Source organism: Macrobrachium nipponense, chromosome 30, assembly GCF_015104395.2.
Source record: "Macrobrachium nipponense isolate FS-2020 chromosome 30, ASM1510439v2, whole genome shotgun sequence".
Taxonomy (NCBI): Eukaryota; Metazoa; Arthropoda; class Malacostraca; order Decapoda; family Palaemonidae; genus Macrobrachium; species Macrobrachium nipponense.
In genome coordinates, this window is record NC_087218.1 from 45047931 (window position 1) to 45066725 (window position 18795).

Here is an 18795-nt window from a genome sequence, read left to right on the forward strand (position 1 = left end):
GTAACGTTCCAAAGTACTGCTGCAAGCTCAAGGCCTGAGGTAGCCAAACACTTGCCCTGTCATGAACCGTTTCTTGCTTAAGGCTTGTTTCCCACATCTAAACATCTTGCATACACCATTCTCTCCTTTACTTACCATTTCCAGCCTCCTACACTTATTTTCAGTTTTCCTGCAAAAGGCAGGAAGAATGAGATTACCCCCCCCCCAGTTACCCAGGAAACAAGAAAACAAATGTTTTGGCCTAATGGATTGGTGTAACATTTAAGAATTAACCTGAAATTAAAGTTAATTTACCGCTTTGAAGACCTGCCAGATGCCTGAGGTCTGATTGAAAACCAAAAAATAAATTGCAAATGTATGAAATGGTTGTAACATTCCAGAATTACCTTACAATGTATTGTTAAAAACCACAGCTTCGTGAACAGACCTATGGCCGGTCAAACCAAATCCTAAAACCAAAATTTTTTGGCCTAATGGAATTGCATGGACATTCAATGAACTACTTTTAAGGCAATTATTTACTGACAAACTTGGCATGTAGCCTAATGTCTTGGTAAGTAAATAATAAATGCAAAAGTTTTGGCTTAAAGGAATGGTGTTAAACGTTGCAAGTACTAATTTTAAAACCAAAATAAATCTATGATTGGAATCTGAATCAAGGTCACTAACAAAAAAAGACTAAAAGGGACTTAACTTTCTTGAAAGATTTTCACTACTTAAAAGGTTATGAAATATGAGTTCCGGTGGGTTGGGATGAATACTTACCCAAATTATCCGGACCTATAAACCGCAAAATTAAGAATAAGATGCCCATGTAAGACACTCGATGTGTTTCCCCCTCTAAAATTGCTTAGAAACTGCCTAATTTTTCATCAGTTAAAACCAAACAAAAAAAGGGATTTTGACGAAGGGAAAAATCTATTTCTGGGTGATTGGGCTCGTGGTCCGCCCTATGAAAGTATCCTTAATTATTCATTCTTTTCTAGGTAAAATTAGCCCTAAAATTACCAGAGAAAAAGCAAAATTTAAGAAAATGGTCAGTTAAAAACTGACTCGCTCACGTCTTAAAAGAAGTGTCGGTACGAATAGAGTGGGGCGAGTGTGGAACAACACTACCACGAGAGAAACCAAACGCCAATTTAGAACTTCCTATCAGAATCCCCCCAAGAGAGAATGCTGATACCAACGGTGGGCGATGCAGCCGTCACTAACTAACTACTAGGAGGACGCCACGGACAGCAGCGCCCCGTAGCTACAATCCTTAATTAAAAAACAGCTCAAATACATCTTGTCCTGCAAGGGGGGGAAAACAACCATCAAGGGGGGTGGGGGTTTCATAGGGGCACACGAGCCCAATCACCCAAAAAGAAAATAGATTTCCTTCGTCAAAATCCCTTTTTCCTGGGATCAGCTCGTGGTCGGCCTATGAAAGAAAGGTACCAGAGAAACAGACAAGATGGGAAAAAAGGAACATGAAAAACCAGTGTAAAAATGATGGAGAGAATATTAAGTAAATCAATTACAGCATACAATAATTAAGCACTTAAAACTAACTTATACTAAAACAGGTAGGAAAATAACTAGAACGTTAGCTAATCTTGAAAGCTATCCTTAAATGGTAATTACAGAAAATTACAAGAGCTGCCATGTAATAGAAAGAAAAAAAAGGGGGATTTATCTTAACAAAATTACAAAATATACAAACCTTCATGTAGCCCTACCCTAGCATAAGAAAAAATAATGGGTAGGTAATCACTGAAATCCATCTTAAATTAAACAAATATTGCAAATAAAAAATATACGAAAACAACATTGGTGACTGAAGTTCACAGTAATAACAAAACAAAAATGGATGAATATATACAAACATATTGGTGTCCTAACCCTAGCATAAAAATAAGCAATAGGTTAGGTACACTGAAGTACATTATCAGTACAAGTGTGGATGTCCCATAGCAAAAAAAATAAGGGACCCAATCCACTAAATGATTCAACGGCTAATGGCTATGATGTTTGGAGTGATGCCTGGCACTAGGGTGAGGCATGTTTGGCTGATTTAGGTAGAAAGGAAGACACCTCGGATCTCTACTACAAACTACTATACCAGTAATCAGGGGGAAACTATGTTTCACCGATGCTACTGCTGCAAAACTTTAAAGATTCCCAAAGGACTTTAAATAAATGTTGCCCGTTTAAAGAACTGTCGGAGATTTCCAATCCCAGTATACTTTTTAAGATCCTCAAAAATTCATATGTTGAAAATAATTAATTGAGGTGGCTACTCCCCTGATATCATGTGCTTTCGGGAATGACTACAGGGTTGGCTTGGTTTAATGAAGTAAAAGGAATTTGGCTGTCTAATGCACCTTTTGACTGATAAAGTACCCAACCTTTTTCGCTCAATGAAGAGCAGCACCTGAGGGATCGTAGTAAGGAAGTTACGAGATAGAAAGGCGCCTAAGAGTTTGATACTGGGCAGAGGAGAAGGATCCTGTGGGAAGTGGGATAACCTTTCCAAGGGAGCCCACCCCCTTGCAAGAGGTATTTTCATTTTTTGCTAGAAAAAGCTGACGATCCGGAAGCAAGAAGTAGAAACTTCTCCTGATGGGAGGAATAATTCCACATGTACCCGCATATTTTCCCCCCCCCTGGATAGAGCCGGACAGTTCTGAAATTCTAGCTCCTGAGGCTAGGCTTAATAAGAATAATGTCTTCCATCAGCGAGCATTATAATGTACAGAAAGGATGAGTTGTCCAGTATCCTCTGAAGCTAGTTTGAGGACATCATTTAAGAAACCATGAAACCTGTAGTTAGGGCCTCTTGAGAAGGTCTAAAGTCTAGCACAGGCTGTTTAGGGATAAGATGTGAAACTAAGAAATTCAGTCAAAATCTATCTGAAATCCTACTTGAAAGAATTTTCTTTTTTCAAAGCCCGATTTAATGACTTTGGTAATCGTGCTAGCTGCTAAAGCCTTTTTCAAATAAGGATCTGAAACAAAAAGGATATAGCCAAATTAAAACTGTCATGGTTGTACGTGTTCGATTCTTTCTTCAAGAAAAGATTGCCTAATTTTTTTAAGCAGCTGAGTCAATAATTTGTCTAACTGGTTGAACTCTCTCTTATCTGATTCTAGTGGAAGAGAATAAATTTCTGTGGATCAATGTCAGTCCGAGCAATCTTATTAGCCGCCAAACTTCATGTGGAAGTCCATAAAGTTAGGGTCTGGAGAGTTTCCTGAGGAACGCGAACACAGTCCTCATTTGTACTGATTGTGATAGTTTGGGATTGGGGATCCGTTGAGGTCGGAGACCCAATTCCAGAAGAAGAGGATACAGTTGCTCTTGGGCCAGTCCGGTGCAATCAGAGCTACTATCCCTTTGAAAGACCTTAGTTTGTTTAGGACTTTCAAGAGAAGATTCACTGGAGGAAAAAACATAAATTCTCCTCCACTGATTCCAATCCAACGACAGGCGTCGTGGCATAAGCCAGAGGGTCCAGGTTGGGGGCCACATAGCAAGGGAGCTTGTGGTTCGCTTGTGAGGCGAAGAGATCCACTTGGAGACCTGGGGACTCTCGGCTTACCCACTGGAATGAATACCCGACGTCCAGAGACCACTCTGATTCCAGAGGAACTGACCGGGACAGGGCGTCTGCTATCACATCCTTACTCCTGCCAGGTGAGTGGCAGACAGATGCCATTTGTGTTTGTTTGCTACGCAAAGATGGCTATCATGACATGGTTCACATGCTTGATTTGGACCCTCCTCTGTTGATGCAATGAACTACCACTGCACTGTCCAAAACTAGCCTTAGATGAGACTTCTTCGGGGGAAGCAGTCTCTTCAGAGTAAGAAATACTGCCATTGCTTCCAACACGTTTATGTGGAGCTGGCGAAATTGAACTGACCAAGTCCCCTGAACCTGTTTGAACTGAGAGTATCCCCCCCACCCGGACAGGGATGCATCCGTGTGAATGGTTAACACTGGGAGGGGATATTGAAGGGGTACTTTCTTGGCTAAGTTCTTTACTTTTGACCAAGGCCGTAGTTGGTGCGGAGGATCTGTGGAATTACTGACAACTTGTCTCGATATTTGGAGTTTGTTGCTTTTGACCGCCAAATTCGATTTATATCTTTCAGCCTTGCTTCAGAAGGATAATCTGTTACCGAAGCAAACTGAAGAGACCCTAGGATTCTCTCCTGGTTTCTTCTTGACGTTTGTTTGCATTTGAGAAATTGCCTGACAGATTTTTTGCTATTTCCTTCCGTTTGGCCACTGGAATTGACAGATTGTGGGAAGACAAATCCCATTGGATTCCTAGCCACTGAAAACGAGATTCCGGAGTAAGTCTGGATTTCGTTTTGTTTATCTGGAACCCCAGAAGTTCCAGAAAGTGAACTACCTTTTTGGTGGCTTTGAGACATTCCTCGACTGTTGGTGCCCAGATCAACCAATCGTCGAGGTATGCTGCTACCATGATTCCCTGAGCTCTCAATTGTTGTACAACCACTTCTGCTATCTTTGTGAATACCCTGGGGGCTACATTCAGACCGAAGGGCATCACTTTGAATGAGAATGTTTGATTTCCTAGTCTGAATCCTAGGAATGGGCGGAAGTGCCTGGCTATAGGGATATGATAGTATGCGTCTGTAAGATCGATGGAGCATGTGACGGCTCCACGCGGAGTAAGGTCCTTACTTGCGAGAGGGTAAGCATCTTGAACTTGTCGCAGCGAATGAAAGAGTTTAGCTTTGACAAGTCTAAGATTACCCTCTTTTTGTTGAGCCTTTCTTTGGCACGCTGAATAAGCGACCTTGAAATTTTAGATGTTTGACTCTCGCAATAGCTCCTTTCTGAAGGAGTTCTTCCGCGTAATCTGTCAATTCCTTTGACGGCATCTGATGAAATGATTTGATTGGAGGAGGATCTTTGATCCAACTCCAGCCTAATCCTTTGGACACTATGCTCTGTGCCCAATTGCTGAACCCCACCTGTGGCGGAAGAGGAACAGCCTCCCTCCTACCTGGGGAGCCTCATTGTTGATGGGCGGGTTGGCCACCACGCCCTCGCCCCTCTGAACTGTCTACTCCTCGTACCCCTTCCTGCGCCACGCTGATGAAAGTAACCTCTAGCCCTACCTCTCGGTTGAGTGTAGCCTTGAGCCTCATATGCAGGGTTGAAGGCCGGCGAGATAGCGTAGGAAGTGGATGGTTGAGATTGTGGGGGCAACAGGAGGATAGGCTGGTTCTGCTTAGAGGTGGCAGGTTGTCCCTGTTGGGTAACCGGGACCGCCTGCACAAATTGCTGCTGTTGCTGGAGTTTTTTATATGGCTGGAACCTCTTACCAGCCTTCTCGGTTTTCTGCCAGCAGTGGGAACGGATTCCTGTTTCCTCTTTGAGGAAATACCCCACCTAGCTCTAAGGCTCTGGTTGAGTCTAGCAGCTTCGTGGTGTACCTCGTTCACCGCGGACTCTGGGAAGAGATCCGCTCCCCACATGCTAGCGGCCAAGAGTCTATTAGGCTCATGCCTGATGGTGCATTCTTGTAAGACATGCTTCCGGCAGTTCCTCCTAGCCTGGAAGAAGTCAAAAGCGTCCGTTAGAACCGTCTGAAACTGAGATTTCGCCAGAATCTTGAACAGCGGTTCCGTAGCGTAAGAAAGGGCAGCCATTTCTGTGATTATGAGGGAATTGAGGGACCTGCCAAACCTAGTTCGCGGCATCGAACTCTGCCTGGATTAGGGAATCCGGCAGCCTAGGTAGTTTCTCACCGAACTGGTCCATGGCGCAGTCCGGTTTGAGCTTACCAAGCGTGAACGTAGCTGGCAAGTTCTCCCACAATTCTCCGAAGGCCGGGAAGAGCGGAGAAGTAGACTCCGCCTCCCTCAACTGTGGGATGGGCTCATCCTGAGGACTGCCTGAAGGGACTTCTCCACTAATTTCGTGGCGAACGGAAGAGAAACCTCCTCTTCCGTCGCGAAAATAGTGAAGGGACTCTTGTAGGCCTGGAGTTTGGTGTTCGTACACTCCCAGTCCTCAAGGCAGTGAACCCATTCCCGCTGGGCGTGATCTCTACTATAAAGGACCGACTCCTTAGAGATCTTGTCTTCCCTCGTCAGAGCCGTTGGCGTCAGCCTAGCATATCCGATGAAAGGCTGCGTCAGACCGGAGGGTAAAACTCGAAGTCCTCAATCCTTCGAGTTCCACACTCCGAGATAGAGATCATTCCATCTTTGAATGGAGCGTAGGCAGCTACTCTCCATGGGTTCTCCATAGAGAAAGCTGGCAAGGAGTCATATGGCGGGAGTTGAAGAATCCCCGTGCTAGATGCTGGGGAGACTGGGGGAGGAGCCTGAGCTAGCCCAGCTACCCGGTCCTCATTTTCTCTCATTCTGTTAGAGAGATCCTGGATTGATTGTCCAGATTGAGACAGACTGTTTGATAACTGCGCAAACATCTGCTCGAACCGTGTCCCCAGTGCGGAGATTTGTGAGCCTACTAGCACGCCCACCTGTTCCATCACCCCTGCTGAGAAAAGTAGAGGGGATCAAAGGTGCTGGTGCTTGCTACTCCTACGGCGTAGCCGGAGTGGAAGCAGTGGAGGCGGTGGGAGAAGGCAGTGACTCGGCGGGAGCGCGAGCCTTCTCCTTCGAAGCCTTGCTTCTGGAGCTCTTTGATTGAGAAGAGCTCGGCTTTGCCTTCACCGCATCGGCATAGGAAGTCGACGACTTCTTAGCCGAAGAAGACGAAGACGACTTCCTAGAAGTCGACTTAGCTAGAGTCTTCGGTTCTCTCTTTCCCTTTTCTCCTTAGGAGGTACGAGAGAGCGGGAGAGCGAATAGGGATCTCAGATCCCGCAAACAAAAGCCTTGGAATGAAGCGAAGAAGAGGGGACAGGAGAAGAATTCCAGGAGCGCCCAAGGAAAGACCTTGGGTGCTCGACATACCTACCTCAACCAACAAATCCTCCCCACCTACCGCCATAGGCTCAAGGTTAAGGTCCAGGGCAGCGACGTCCGGGACCGACTCCTGGGAGGCTACGACCCCAAATGATTGCTGGAGGTCTTGCTGGATGGAGGCTATCAGCGGGGCAGCGGACAAGGGGTCAACGTAACCCGTCGACTTGCCCGCGGGGAAGATCTGGACGGCCAGCTTCCTGTCCAAAATGTAGGGCTGGCCCTTGGCGGCGTTCTTCCCGAAGCCGCCCACCCACGCTTTCAGGGTGGCGAGGGCGACTTCCCTCACACCGGTAGCCTGAAAGAAAGGTGAGATTAGCTGCCAATAGTGGAACGGGGTTAAACAAACTTACGACTAGAAGTTGTTGTTAGTAAAATAATAAGTAAGCCTATAAGGACTTACCCCATCTCCCAGCTGACCCCGACCAGGTCGTAGCAGATGGCGCAGGCTTCAGGGTGCCAGACGATCGTCTCGTTGAACGACGTGGCACAGGGGGGCGTGAGACCTACACTCATCATGTCCACATGGGTCGAACAGCGTCGCGTTACACGCTGGGACCTGGCAGTGGTAGCCTGTAAGTGGAAAAGTACATGAGTACCAAGTAAACACTTACAGTCTAACATAAGCTCCGTTGGTGCCGGAGCGATAAAGTTAGATTAAACCAGAGCCCCGCCAAAATACGTGTGGTAACTAGGTTGGTATCTAGGCTATGGCTCCGCTGATGGCGGAGGCACAAAAGACAACCAACCAGGAGTGGTGGTAATGGAAACCACGACGGAAAATGGCCGGGGATGGTTGATAAAAATAATAATAATACACAATTCATTGTAAAATATTGTTCAATAGGGTATATCCTTAAAATAATAATAATAAAACAACCTCTCTCCGCCGTCTACTAGAAGAGTGCGTAGGTAAGGAGTAAGCTCCCTTCCGGTAGCGGGGAGAGATATAAGGATATAGTAGGCAAGCAACCGAACCACTCGTAGTGCCCACCCCGCCCGCTAGCGGAGCCAGTAACCTATAACCAAAGGTGCCCCGGCTGCGACAGAAGGCTCTTTCGTATAGCAAGGGAGGTGGCTGAGCAACTGGGGAGGGGGGGAGGAAGGTCTCGGCGAAACACGGCGGGAGCGAGAAAGGAGGAGGAGGGATGGCCTACTCCTCCCCGCCTCACCAACTACCCGCATGGAGACCCGGGGTACCTCATGAGTGGACGCCCTATACCCCCCGCTGGTGGGAGGAACCCCTGGTCACCTCCGAGAGGATGAGAGAAGGCTACTGAGGTTGTCATGACAACCAAGGGGTCCCCCCAGCTCCTCCCTATACCAGAAAGGGAGGGAAGGGAAGGGCAGGGTTAAGGTGCTATGGAACACGTGACCGCAAGTGGCCTAGGCCGCGAGCAACACAACCGTTTGGGAGGGCCACGTGAACCAAGCTGTACCAATACACGGAACAAGCACCTAGGCTAGCCTAACACCCTAAATAAAATATATACATCGAAAGATGGAAGAGACACTTTTAGTAAAAGAGAAAGAAGCCCAGGAGGAGGCAGACTGTTCCAAGAAACAGAAGCCTACTCGGAGCCAGCGATAGCCGATGTAGAGCAAGAGCCGGGATGCTGGGGCCGGAATAATAATAATAGCCCTAAATACCAAGCTAAGAGAATGGTAGGAGGGCTGAACTAGCTAAACTCGATGTAAAACAATGAACGTGATAAAGTAAGCCCATAAGTATAAGAAGTCCCAGTATGGAGGACCGGGAATTCTTACGAGGCGGCATGGCCGCCACGAGACAACCGGGGAACCGTATATAGACCTATTAAGAGGAAAATACTGGTACCCGGAAGATAAAAATGTGGTAAAATATTACTTATGAGTTACTTAACTTAGCCGTGGCAATTGCAGAGCGTTCCATCGTAGATTGTAAGGATAAAATCCAAAAAAAGCACCGAGCACAAGAAAATGGCGACTTGTCGCTAGCGCTAAAATTAAGGATGTCCGCTAGGGGCGCTGCTGTCCGTGGCGTCCTCTAGTAGTAGTAGTAGAGGCTGCATCGCCCGTTGGTATCAGCTCTCTCTTGGGGGGATTCTGATAGGAAGTTCTAATTGGTGTTTGTCTCGTGGTAGTGGTTCCACACTCGCCCCTATATCATACCGACACTTCTTTTAAGAGTGAGCGAGTCAGTTTTACTGACATTTTCTTAATTTTGTTTTTTTCTTTTTCTGGTAATTTTAGGCTAATTTTACCTAGAAAGAATGATATTAAGGATACTTTCATAGGCCGACACGAGCTGAGCCCAGAAAAACTCTAAAAATGCTTATAAGTACCTGAGTACTTTAACAGTTTTATCATTAAAAGTTCATTTAGTCATGAAAATTATATGAATATACAGTAATTTGTAAATATTTCTCAGTGAAGAGACCATGAGCAGGTGAATTTTCTGCAAATAATGGGTATATACAGTCCATAGGAAAATCTGTGAATCCTGAGGCAGCGAATAACAGGGGTCAACTATATTGCCATTAGGGGGCAGGGTACTGTGCCCCTTCACTCAGCAATTGAAGTGCTACCCACAAAATTTGAATTCAGGCTGCTGAATGTGGCAAACTAATAGCCATGTAATTACTGGGTAAATCACTTAAATTAAAACAAGTTTTTATTAAAATTACCATTCTTAAAACAACTTATTTGAAATTCTGCAAATGGATCGTTACAGTGTGCAACATTTGCAGAGTCAAGAGTCAGTCTCTCTCTCTCTCTCTCTCTCTCTCTCTCTCTCTCTCTCTCTCTCTCTCTCTCTCTCTCATGAAGGTTTAAAGAAATAAAAGCAGCAGATTTTTAGGTTTTGCAGAAAACGAAGACCAGAAATTTTTGAAGTGCCACAAAACACTGAAAGGTGGTAGGAGATGAGAAACTCTACAGTGCACATTAAAGTGGTTTAGCACTGACGAACCAAAGGTGTAAGAATTTCCGGGGAGATACAGAGCAGGCCAGAATTTTCATAAGGAACTAACCCTAACAGATGACAAGGATTATTCATACGCTTTGTTCTACTTTTGATAACACAGCAATATAAATGTGGAATGAGCTGGCAAAACTTTATTTACATAAGGTTTTTTTAGGGGTGATTTCTGTTGTCCGAGAATTTCTGTGGTAGAGCTATGGCCTGGTCCCAAGGGTGCCAGATTTTTTTAGGTCAGACTGTAGTAGAAAATGATTGATTGCTGGTTAGGTAGGGACTGGTTTATTGAATTTTTGTCGACAGGAATACATAGTTAACTTGTACTGACTGTAAAAGTTTTGTAAATAAAATTAGTAGCAAATGACACATGGTTAATGGTTATTGTATGATTTACTCCCCTAGATTGCTGAAAACCACTGCTCTTACTCCATACCTCTTTAATTAATTAACTCTGGTTCCTTAAAGAAAAAAACCATAACAAAGTAATGTCTCCAGATGGAATGCTTCCTGCCTTTTGTAAGTATTTGCAGAACTTAATATAGTTCAGGTCTTCTGGTTTGGCTTTAGCTACTACTCTACATGGGCCTATTTAGCCTCCACTTATTTCAACTTCACTCTGTTGTCCCAGGCCATCATCAAAGAAATCGTTGTGTGCCACATGGTCATCAATAGGTCCAGGGGTAGAGGGGGTTTATTTTGTTACTTTCCATATATAAATGAATAAAAAAAGGGGAGGGGGGAACTAAGACTGTCTGAAAACCAAGAAAAATTATCACATGCCTTTCCTGGAGTTTATTCCTCTACCAATGACACCAGAAGAGGAGCTGACTCCCAAATGTCATTTCCTTATCCTACTCTAAAGTGATAGCACAAACATGATGTTTAGGCCAAACCCACTTACACACTGAGAGAATTGCATGAATGTAATCATCCTAACTCTAATCACCTTGAAAGGCAAGCTGGACAGAATGCTAAGAGTACTATTCCCAGAAACCAGCCCAACCCTGGAATCAATGAGCCTGTTCTAAGAGATGGTTCTGCACTTGGCATGCCAATATGACTAGCATACTGATTTATTGGGTGGTTGACAAGACCACCACAACTCTTAACCCTTAAATGCCGAAGCGGTAAAAAAAAAAATTGTCTCCGTGTGCCGGAGGCGTTTCAGAGTGAGTGCGGAAGCAGAAAAAATATTTTTTTTCAAAAAAATCACAGCGCGCTTAGTTTTTAAGATTAAGAGTTCATTTTTGGCCCTCCTTTTTTTGTCATTGGCTGAAGTTTTAGTATGCAACCATCAGAAATGAAAAACAATTATCATTATCATATATAAATAATGCGATATAGATAGCGCAAAAAACGAAATTTCATATATAATTGTATTCAATCGCGCTGTGCGCAAAACGGTTTAAAGGTAAACAAGTTACTTTTTTTTCGTTGTAATGTACATAAATTGCAATCCTTTTGGTATATAAATTCGTAACGAGCGGACGTAAACAAATATTTTTTTCAAAAATTCACCATAAAAACTAAATATTGTCCTAGAGACTTCCAATTCTTTCAAAAATGAAGAAAAATGATTGAATATTACTATACTGTAAGAGTTATTAGCTTACAATTGCAGTTTTCGACCATATCTGAAGAGTTAAAGTTGACCGAATGTCGAATTTTTTTATATATATTTTTTATATGCAATTATTTTGGAAATAAGAAAAGCTACAACCTTCAAATATTTTTTGTTTTATTCTACATGAAATTGCGCACATTTTCATATATAAAACAAAACTATTGAAATGCCAATATGAAATGGAGCAAATATTCCGAGAATGGACGTACGCATTTCAGAGATTTGTGGCAGAGAATCGCGCCGAGTAGGGAAGGAAAGTTTTATTTTTTAAATTCATTCATAAATCTAAATATTGTGCTAGAGACTTCGAATTTGTTTCAAGATGAAGATAAATGACTGAATATACTAGAATGTAAGAGTTTTAGCTTACAAATTGCGTTTTTTTCGACCATTTCGGTAGAGTCAAACAAGTTGACCGAACGTGGTTTTTTCTTTTTTCTATTTTATCGTGATTTATATGCAAATATTTCTAAAATGAGAAAAGCTACAACCTTCAATTATTTTTTGTTGTATTCTAAATGACATGTGCACATTTTTCATATATAAAACTTTATGTAACGGCTAATTTAAAATGGTGCAAACATTACCACAACGCACGTATGATTTTTGCGAAGAGTTACCGCTGCGGACGTAAAGAAAATGTTTTTTTTTTCATAAATCACCATAAATCGAAATATTGTGCTAGAGACTCCAATTGTTGCAAAACTAAAGTTAAATGCTTGAAATATTACTTAGAATATAAGCGGTTTTAGCTTACAATTGCGTTTTTTGACCATTTTCGGTAGAGTCAAAGTGACAAAGGTTGAAAATTTGTCACTTATCATTTTCCTTTTATATGAAAATATTTCAAAATTGATCAAAAGCTACAAAAACCATTGGGTTGTTTTTTAGTTGTATTGTGCATTGAAATTCCGCACATTTCCATATATAAAACTTATGTAACAGCTAATTTAAAACGGTGCAAACATTACCACAATCGCATGTAGATTTTTTCGGAAGAGTTACTGCACGGACGTAAGGAAAAAGTTTTTCATAAATTTCACCATAATCAAAATATTGGGGCTAGAGACTTCCCAATTAGTTGCAAAATTAAGGTAAATGATTGAATATTTACTAAAATATAAGAGTTTTAGCTTACAATTGCGGTTTTTCGACCATTTCGTAGAGTCAAAGTTGACCAAGGTTGAAATTTGGCACTTATTGTTATTTATATGAAAATATCTCAAAACCGATACAAGCTACAATCTGAGTATTTTTTTGTTGTATTTCACTAAAAAAATGCATACATTTGATATATAATACTCCATGTAACGGCTAATTTAAAATGGTACAAAAACTTATGTCAACAAAGTGACAAAATAATTCTGAGAGTGTCACAGATACTTTTTAGTGCTGGCAAGAAAGAAATTCGCGCTTGCGTAACGATTGTAAACAAAAACAACACCTTGATCCGTGAACTCCCAGCATCCCCCCAAGGCGTGTGATTCAAGAGTTTTCGGCTTGTTAGCCAGGCCTAAAAGTATTTTTCCGCGAAAAATTTTAAAAAAAACTTTGTATGTCGAAGTAAAATACGTCCAGTCGGCACCCGAGAGACAAAAAAATGTCGACGTAAAATACGTCCAGTCGGCGTTTAAGGGTTAATATTAAACTGAAAAATTAATTACAATCCCAACAATGGTATCCACCCTGATGATGAGAGAGAGAAAGAGAAAGTCAGAGAGATTGGACAGCATGGTGGGAAAAACCTATTTAAACTTGAGAGGCTACAGTACAATGAGAGGACAGAGGGGTTTGAGGTATAAGAATGAATTCTATATTTGTCCAAAAACCCTCTAATCTTACAGGTAAACCTTGTTCATTCAATCGCTTTTGTTTTTTACTACACAGTCTTAGCAGCACAATAAATCTCCATAAACAAGGGCTTCTCTCTTGCACAGTAGATAGTGCTTCCTTGATATTAAGGATAGTATTCTTCATCTTTCTCTAACACTTCCAAATTTCTACATTCATTACCAATGATAGTATTTTCTTTATCTCTTTCTCACCCTAATACTTCCAAATTATACATTCATTATCAAGTATAATATGTATACTATAGGATCATCACTAAAAAAGCCTGGCAGAGTTTCTCATCTAAAGAAGGACAATGATCAATTGGAAGAAGTCTTCAGCTAAAAGCATTTTATTAAAATAAAGTTCCATATCCCCAAGTAGGGAAAAAGAAAGATTCTTGCTTCCTAAATAAGTGCTCTCATTTAACAAACAACAGCAAAGGATCAAATTGCCAGATCTGTTCTGTTCAAAAATAGCAAGGGTGGAAAAAAAAAACAAGCATTAAGATGCTCCCTGGACATGAGAACAAGTTAAATAAGCTGCAATTGGTTTATAACTTGAACCTCACTTAATAACAACAATAATTCCTTATAAGATGTAGCTATATTTCCATATATAAGGCTTATTCAATCAAAGGCTAAAGACCTCCTAGCTGGCTTGGTTTTATCTGTTATTGAGGTAGTGATTCCAAGTAATGGGTACCAGATAACTCATAGCAAGTATAGTCTCCGGATTTGCTTGATAGGTGCACACACCAATGACCTCTGAAAGAATATACTACTAAAACTCCGACATCTCAGTAGGATAGTACATTACTATTATTACTATTAAAAATACATCATTTAACCAGGCCACTGAGTTATCAAAAACTCAGGATTGGCTCAAAGAATACTAAAGCAAGCAAAAACATCCCATCAACAGTTCATCCATATGAATGTTGCATTAAGGGTTCCACCAATGTCTGTAAAAGGAAGGAGCGTGAGGTGTGTGAATAAAGGCGTCTCTCTCTCACTGAAAGCCACGTAACTATACCATTCAGGGCCCTAGAAATAAAATTCTAATTTAATAAACTTTTGGATGCAAAACTATCAAGCTATTAAGGAAATAGACTGATGGAGGATTATAAAAATATACATGTACAACCTTTAACAACAAGGACGAATACCGTGTTTGCCCAGCATATTAGATTTTTTTTTTTAGTACAGGCAGCCCCCAGTTATCAGTGGGGGTTCTGTTCCAATGGCTTGATGAAGTGAATTTGGCAATTTACAGCTCTTATGGCGCCTATATCGGTGCTGATAACCAGAAATTGGACATATTATGGCGCTGCACTAGACAAGCCCTATAAAACCGGATCGCTGATAAATGAGTCCCCCTGATAACGGGGACTGCCTATATAAAAAAACAGATGAGAGACTCAGCGCAGTAGGTAGGTATTAAAAAATTGTTGCTAATAATAAAACATTGAAAAACAAGCCTGATTATTACAGTATATTAATAGTGTTTACTGGAATAAAGTATGAAAATCAATCATATGTAAATCTACACTCATCTTTAAAGGAAATTAAAACTAAATTTAAAATTTATCATACATAAAATAAAGTTTGTGTTACTGTGACAGGCCACCCAGGCCAAGCACTATGATTTTGTGTACATCCACTCATGCAAATGGCTGACAGGCTAATTGCCAACTATAGTAAGCAATTTTACAGAATTTGTGATAACAGACCGAAAATCAGCGTTTCATATCTTATTACAAATAAAAAAATTTTTAGAAAAATTGCTAACATAGAACCATTTAAGTTAAGGGATGTAATTCCATATAAACAAAAATTCCTGGTGGCCTGTGCAGTAACACATAAACGTTGTTTATTTATGTTAGGGTCATTTGTTTTTTTATTAAAGGCAAGTGTAAATTTACATATGATTCATACTTATTCCACAATACTGTATTTTCATACACATAATTATACATTTTTCCATAAAATATCACTTTTAAAATATCTTCATACACATTTTCCACAAAATACCCTTGTCGAATAAGAGTTCATCTTATGCAAAAGGAGTGTCTTAGTGCTGGTAAATACGGTATTTTCTTAAATATTTAAAGATCTGTATTAAAGTATAAAAGATACATCATCCTAAATACTGTATTCACAGAAATAACATTGGAAACCCTCAACAACCAAATCCAGATGCGGATAAAACAGGCCCATAAACACACAGCCCAATAAATGATAAGACAGTGGATATCTCGAGTACGAAATTAATCCGTTTTTCCGAGCGGCCTTCGTAATCATGAGATTTTTGTATCTTGGACGCATTTACATGTAAAATGGCTTAATCCGTTCCAAGCCCTCCAAAATCACCCCATAATCAAATTTCATTATAAAGCTAAATGACCTATAAACAATGAAATAACCTAAAACAATTTGGACCATCAATACCAATTAATACGTATGCTAATATACCTGTAAATAAGTGTATTAGTATACATGGTATACAAGAAAATGCTGTACGTACATACGTACATAGTAGTAAAATGTGGAAGCTTACCTTTCGAGTGAGGCTATCTCCCAAAAGTGGGCGACCAGAGGAGGGACAAACGGCAGATACGTACGTACATTTAAACTTTATGAAACACATAAAAAAATTTAAGGAAAACATAAATAAACTAAACTTTATGAAAACACATTAACAAAACTGTAACACTTAACTTTACAAAAAACTTCAAATTAAAATTTTTTTTCTTTGTCACTTTTTGATTTTTACTTTCTGGGCTCAGCTCGTGTCGGCCTATGAAAGGATCCTTAATATCATTCTTTCTAGGTAAAATTAATCTAAAATTACCAGAGAAAAACAAAATTAAGAAAATGTCAGTAAAACTGACTCGCTCACTCTTTAAAAGAAGTGTCGGTATGAGAATAGGGGCGAGTGGGAACACTACCACAAGACATTCACCAATTAGACCTTCCAATCAAATCCCCACTAGAGAGAGCTGATACCAACGGGCGATGTGGCCGCTACTACTACTACTAGGGGACGCCACGGACAGCACAGCGCCCTAGCGGTCATCCTTAATTATTAGCGCTAAGCGTCGTACGCATTTTCTTGCTTGTGTACTATTTTCTGGATTTACCTCATCCTCCATATGGAACGTGCTGCCATCGCAAAAACGGCTAAGTTAAGTGCCTCATAAGTAGTGTTTTACCGTATTTTAGTCTTCCAGGAACCAGTATTTTCCTTCTAATAGGTCATATACGGTTCCTCGGTCGACTCGTCGCTGGCGCCATGCTGCCTCATTAAGAATTCCCGGTCTTCCATACTGGGACTTCTTATACTTATGGGCTTACTATATCACGTTCATCGTTTTTTTACATCGCCTTTTTTAGCTAGGTTAGCCCATTTACCAATTCTCTTAGTTTGGTATTTAGGGCTATTCTGTGTTTCTGGCCCAGCATCCCGGCTCTTGCTCTTCATCGGCTATCGCTGGCTCCGAGTAGGCTTCTGTTCCTCGGAACAGTTTGCCTCCTCCTGGGCTTCTTTTTCTTCTACTAAAAGTGTCTTTTCCATCTTTACGATGTAATTTTAGTTCTATTTAGGGTATTAGGCTAGCCTAGGTGCATGTCCCATGTATTGGTACAGCCTGGTTCACGTGGCCCTTCCACGGTTGTGTTGCTATCGTGGGATTAGGCCACTTGCGGTCACGTGTTCCATCGCACCTTACCCTTCCCCTTCCCTCCCTACCAGGTATAGGGAGGGGTCTGGGGGACCCCTTGGTTGCCATGACAACCTCAGTTGCCTTCCTCCCTCCTTCCTCTGAGGAGGCCAGGGGTTCTCCCCAGCTGGGGATAGGGCGACCACTTGTTTCGGGTACCGGGTCACCGAGCGGGTAGTTGTTGGGACGGGGAGGAGTAGGCCACCCCACCCCCCCCTCTCTCTCTCCCGCCGTATTAGCCGACGAGCCTCCCCCCCCCCAGTTGCTCAGCCCACCTTTCCCCCGCTATAACGAACGGAGCCTTCCGCCGCAGCCGGGGCACCTTTGGTTATAGCTGGCTGGCTCCGCCAGCGCGGCGTGGTCACTACTAGTGGTCTATTGCTTGCCTACTATATCCTTGCCCTTTTTTCCCGCTACCGGAAGGGAGCTTGCTTCTTACCCGGGCACTCTTCTAGTAGACGGTGGGGGAAAGGTTTGATATTTATTTCATTATTTTTAAGGATATACCCTAATTTTACGATGAATTCCTAGATTTATGATTTATATGTATACCATCTCCGCCGTTTTCGTCGTATTGGTTTCAATTTTCACCACCACACCTGGTTGGATTCTATCTCTTATCTCCGGCGTAGCCTTGGACAACTCCAACCATCTTGCTACCACACGTATTATGGCGGGGTCTCTGGTTTAATCTAACTTTCTCGCTCCGGCACCAAGCGGAGCAATTGTTGAGGCTGTAAGTGTTCTCCTGATACTTATGTACAGGCGGTCCCCGGCTTACGACGGTTTCGGCTTACGACGTTCCGAGGTTACGACGCTTTTTCTTAAATATTCAATGGAAATTCCGTCCTGGGTTACGACGCTTGTTCCGAGGTTACGACGCTGACGCTTCCGACGCTCCCGAGTAAACGACGCTTTTAAAAAACGCATGCTATGATAAAAATCCTTTATAGTTTAGCACAGTACATAATAAAAATATGTTTTTGGTTACATTACAACAAAAATTTTGAGGTTATGATGATTTTTGACATTTTTTTTTTCGTATTTTTTGAATTTTTTTACTGACGCCGCCATGCGGAACTAGTTGCGGGCGAATGAATCAACTAGCTTGGGATGCGCAGTTTTAAAACAGTCCAAAAGCGCAAATATAATGAAAATCATTGCTTGTTTCCAGTATCATAATTAAAAAAACTAAGTTTCTGGTTAGATTACAACACAATTCCAAGGTTACGACGTTTTTGTTATGCTTTTTAACGATACCTCATATGCAGAACTAGTTTTTGAGCGGAGGTGCATAAATTAATTAACGCTATTAAACTGTATGGTAAATTGACCGAACAACGACCTCGGACGGTCGAGGACGCCAAGCGTAACAATACGAAAGGACGCCACTTCAATCGCGTGCCTGCCTGCATTCCACTAGGTTGTGTGCTGAGACGTTGCTGAAAATTCCTTGCCATTTTCGCTAATTTACAATGGCTCCTAAACACCAAAGTACTTCCTCCGATGATAGTTCATCCAAGAAGAGGAAGGTCATCACGATGGAGGTCAAATATGACGTGATAAAGCGTTCGGAGAAGGGAGAAACTAACACCGAAATAGGCCGTTCTTTAGGCTTGAGCAGGACCACGGTGGTAACCATTGTTGAAGGATAAGGAACGTATTCTGAAGCACGTTAAGGATGCTGCACCGATGAAGTCAAC

At 41.9% G+C, this 18795-nt stretch overlaps 1 protein-coding gene across 1 annotated transcript in view; it reads right to left on the reverse strand.

The window, feature by feature from the left end:
- The window catches only part of LOC135202486 (transmembrane protein 8B-like), a 387342-nt gene extending 372929 nt beyond the window's left edge, over positions 1 to 14413 (reverse strand). Inside the window, exon 1 of the mRNA XM_064231900.1 lies at positions 14287 to 14413. Coding sequence (XP_064087970.1) covers positions 14287 to 14304 — 18 coding nt within the window. The 5' untranslated portion in view covers positions 14305 to 14413. The remainder of the gene's footprint in view (positions 1 to 14286) is intronic.
- Between the last annotated feature and the right edge of the window lie 4382 nt (positions 14414 to 18795).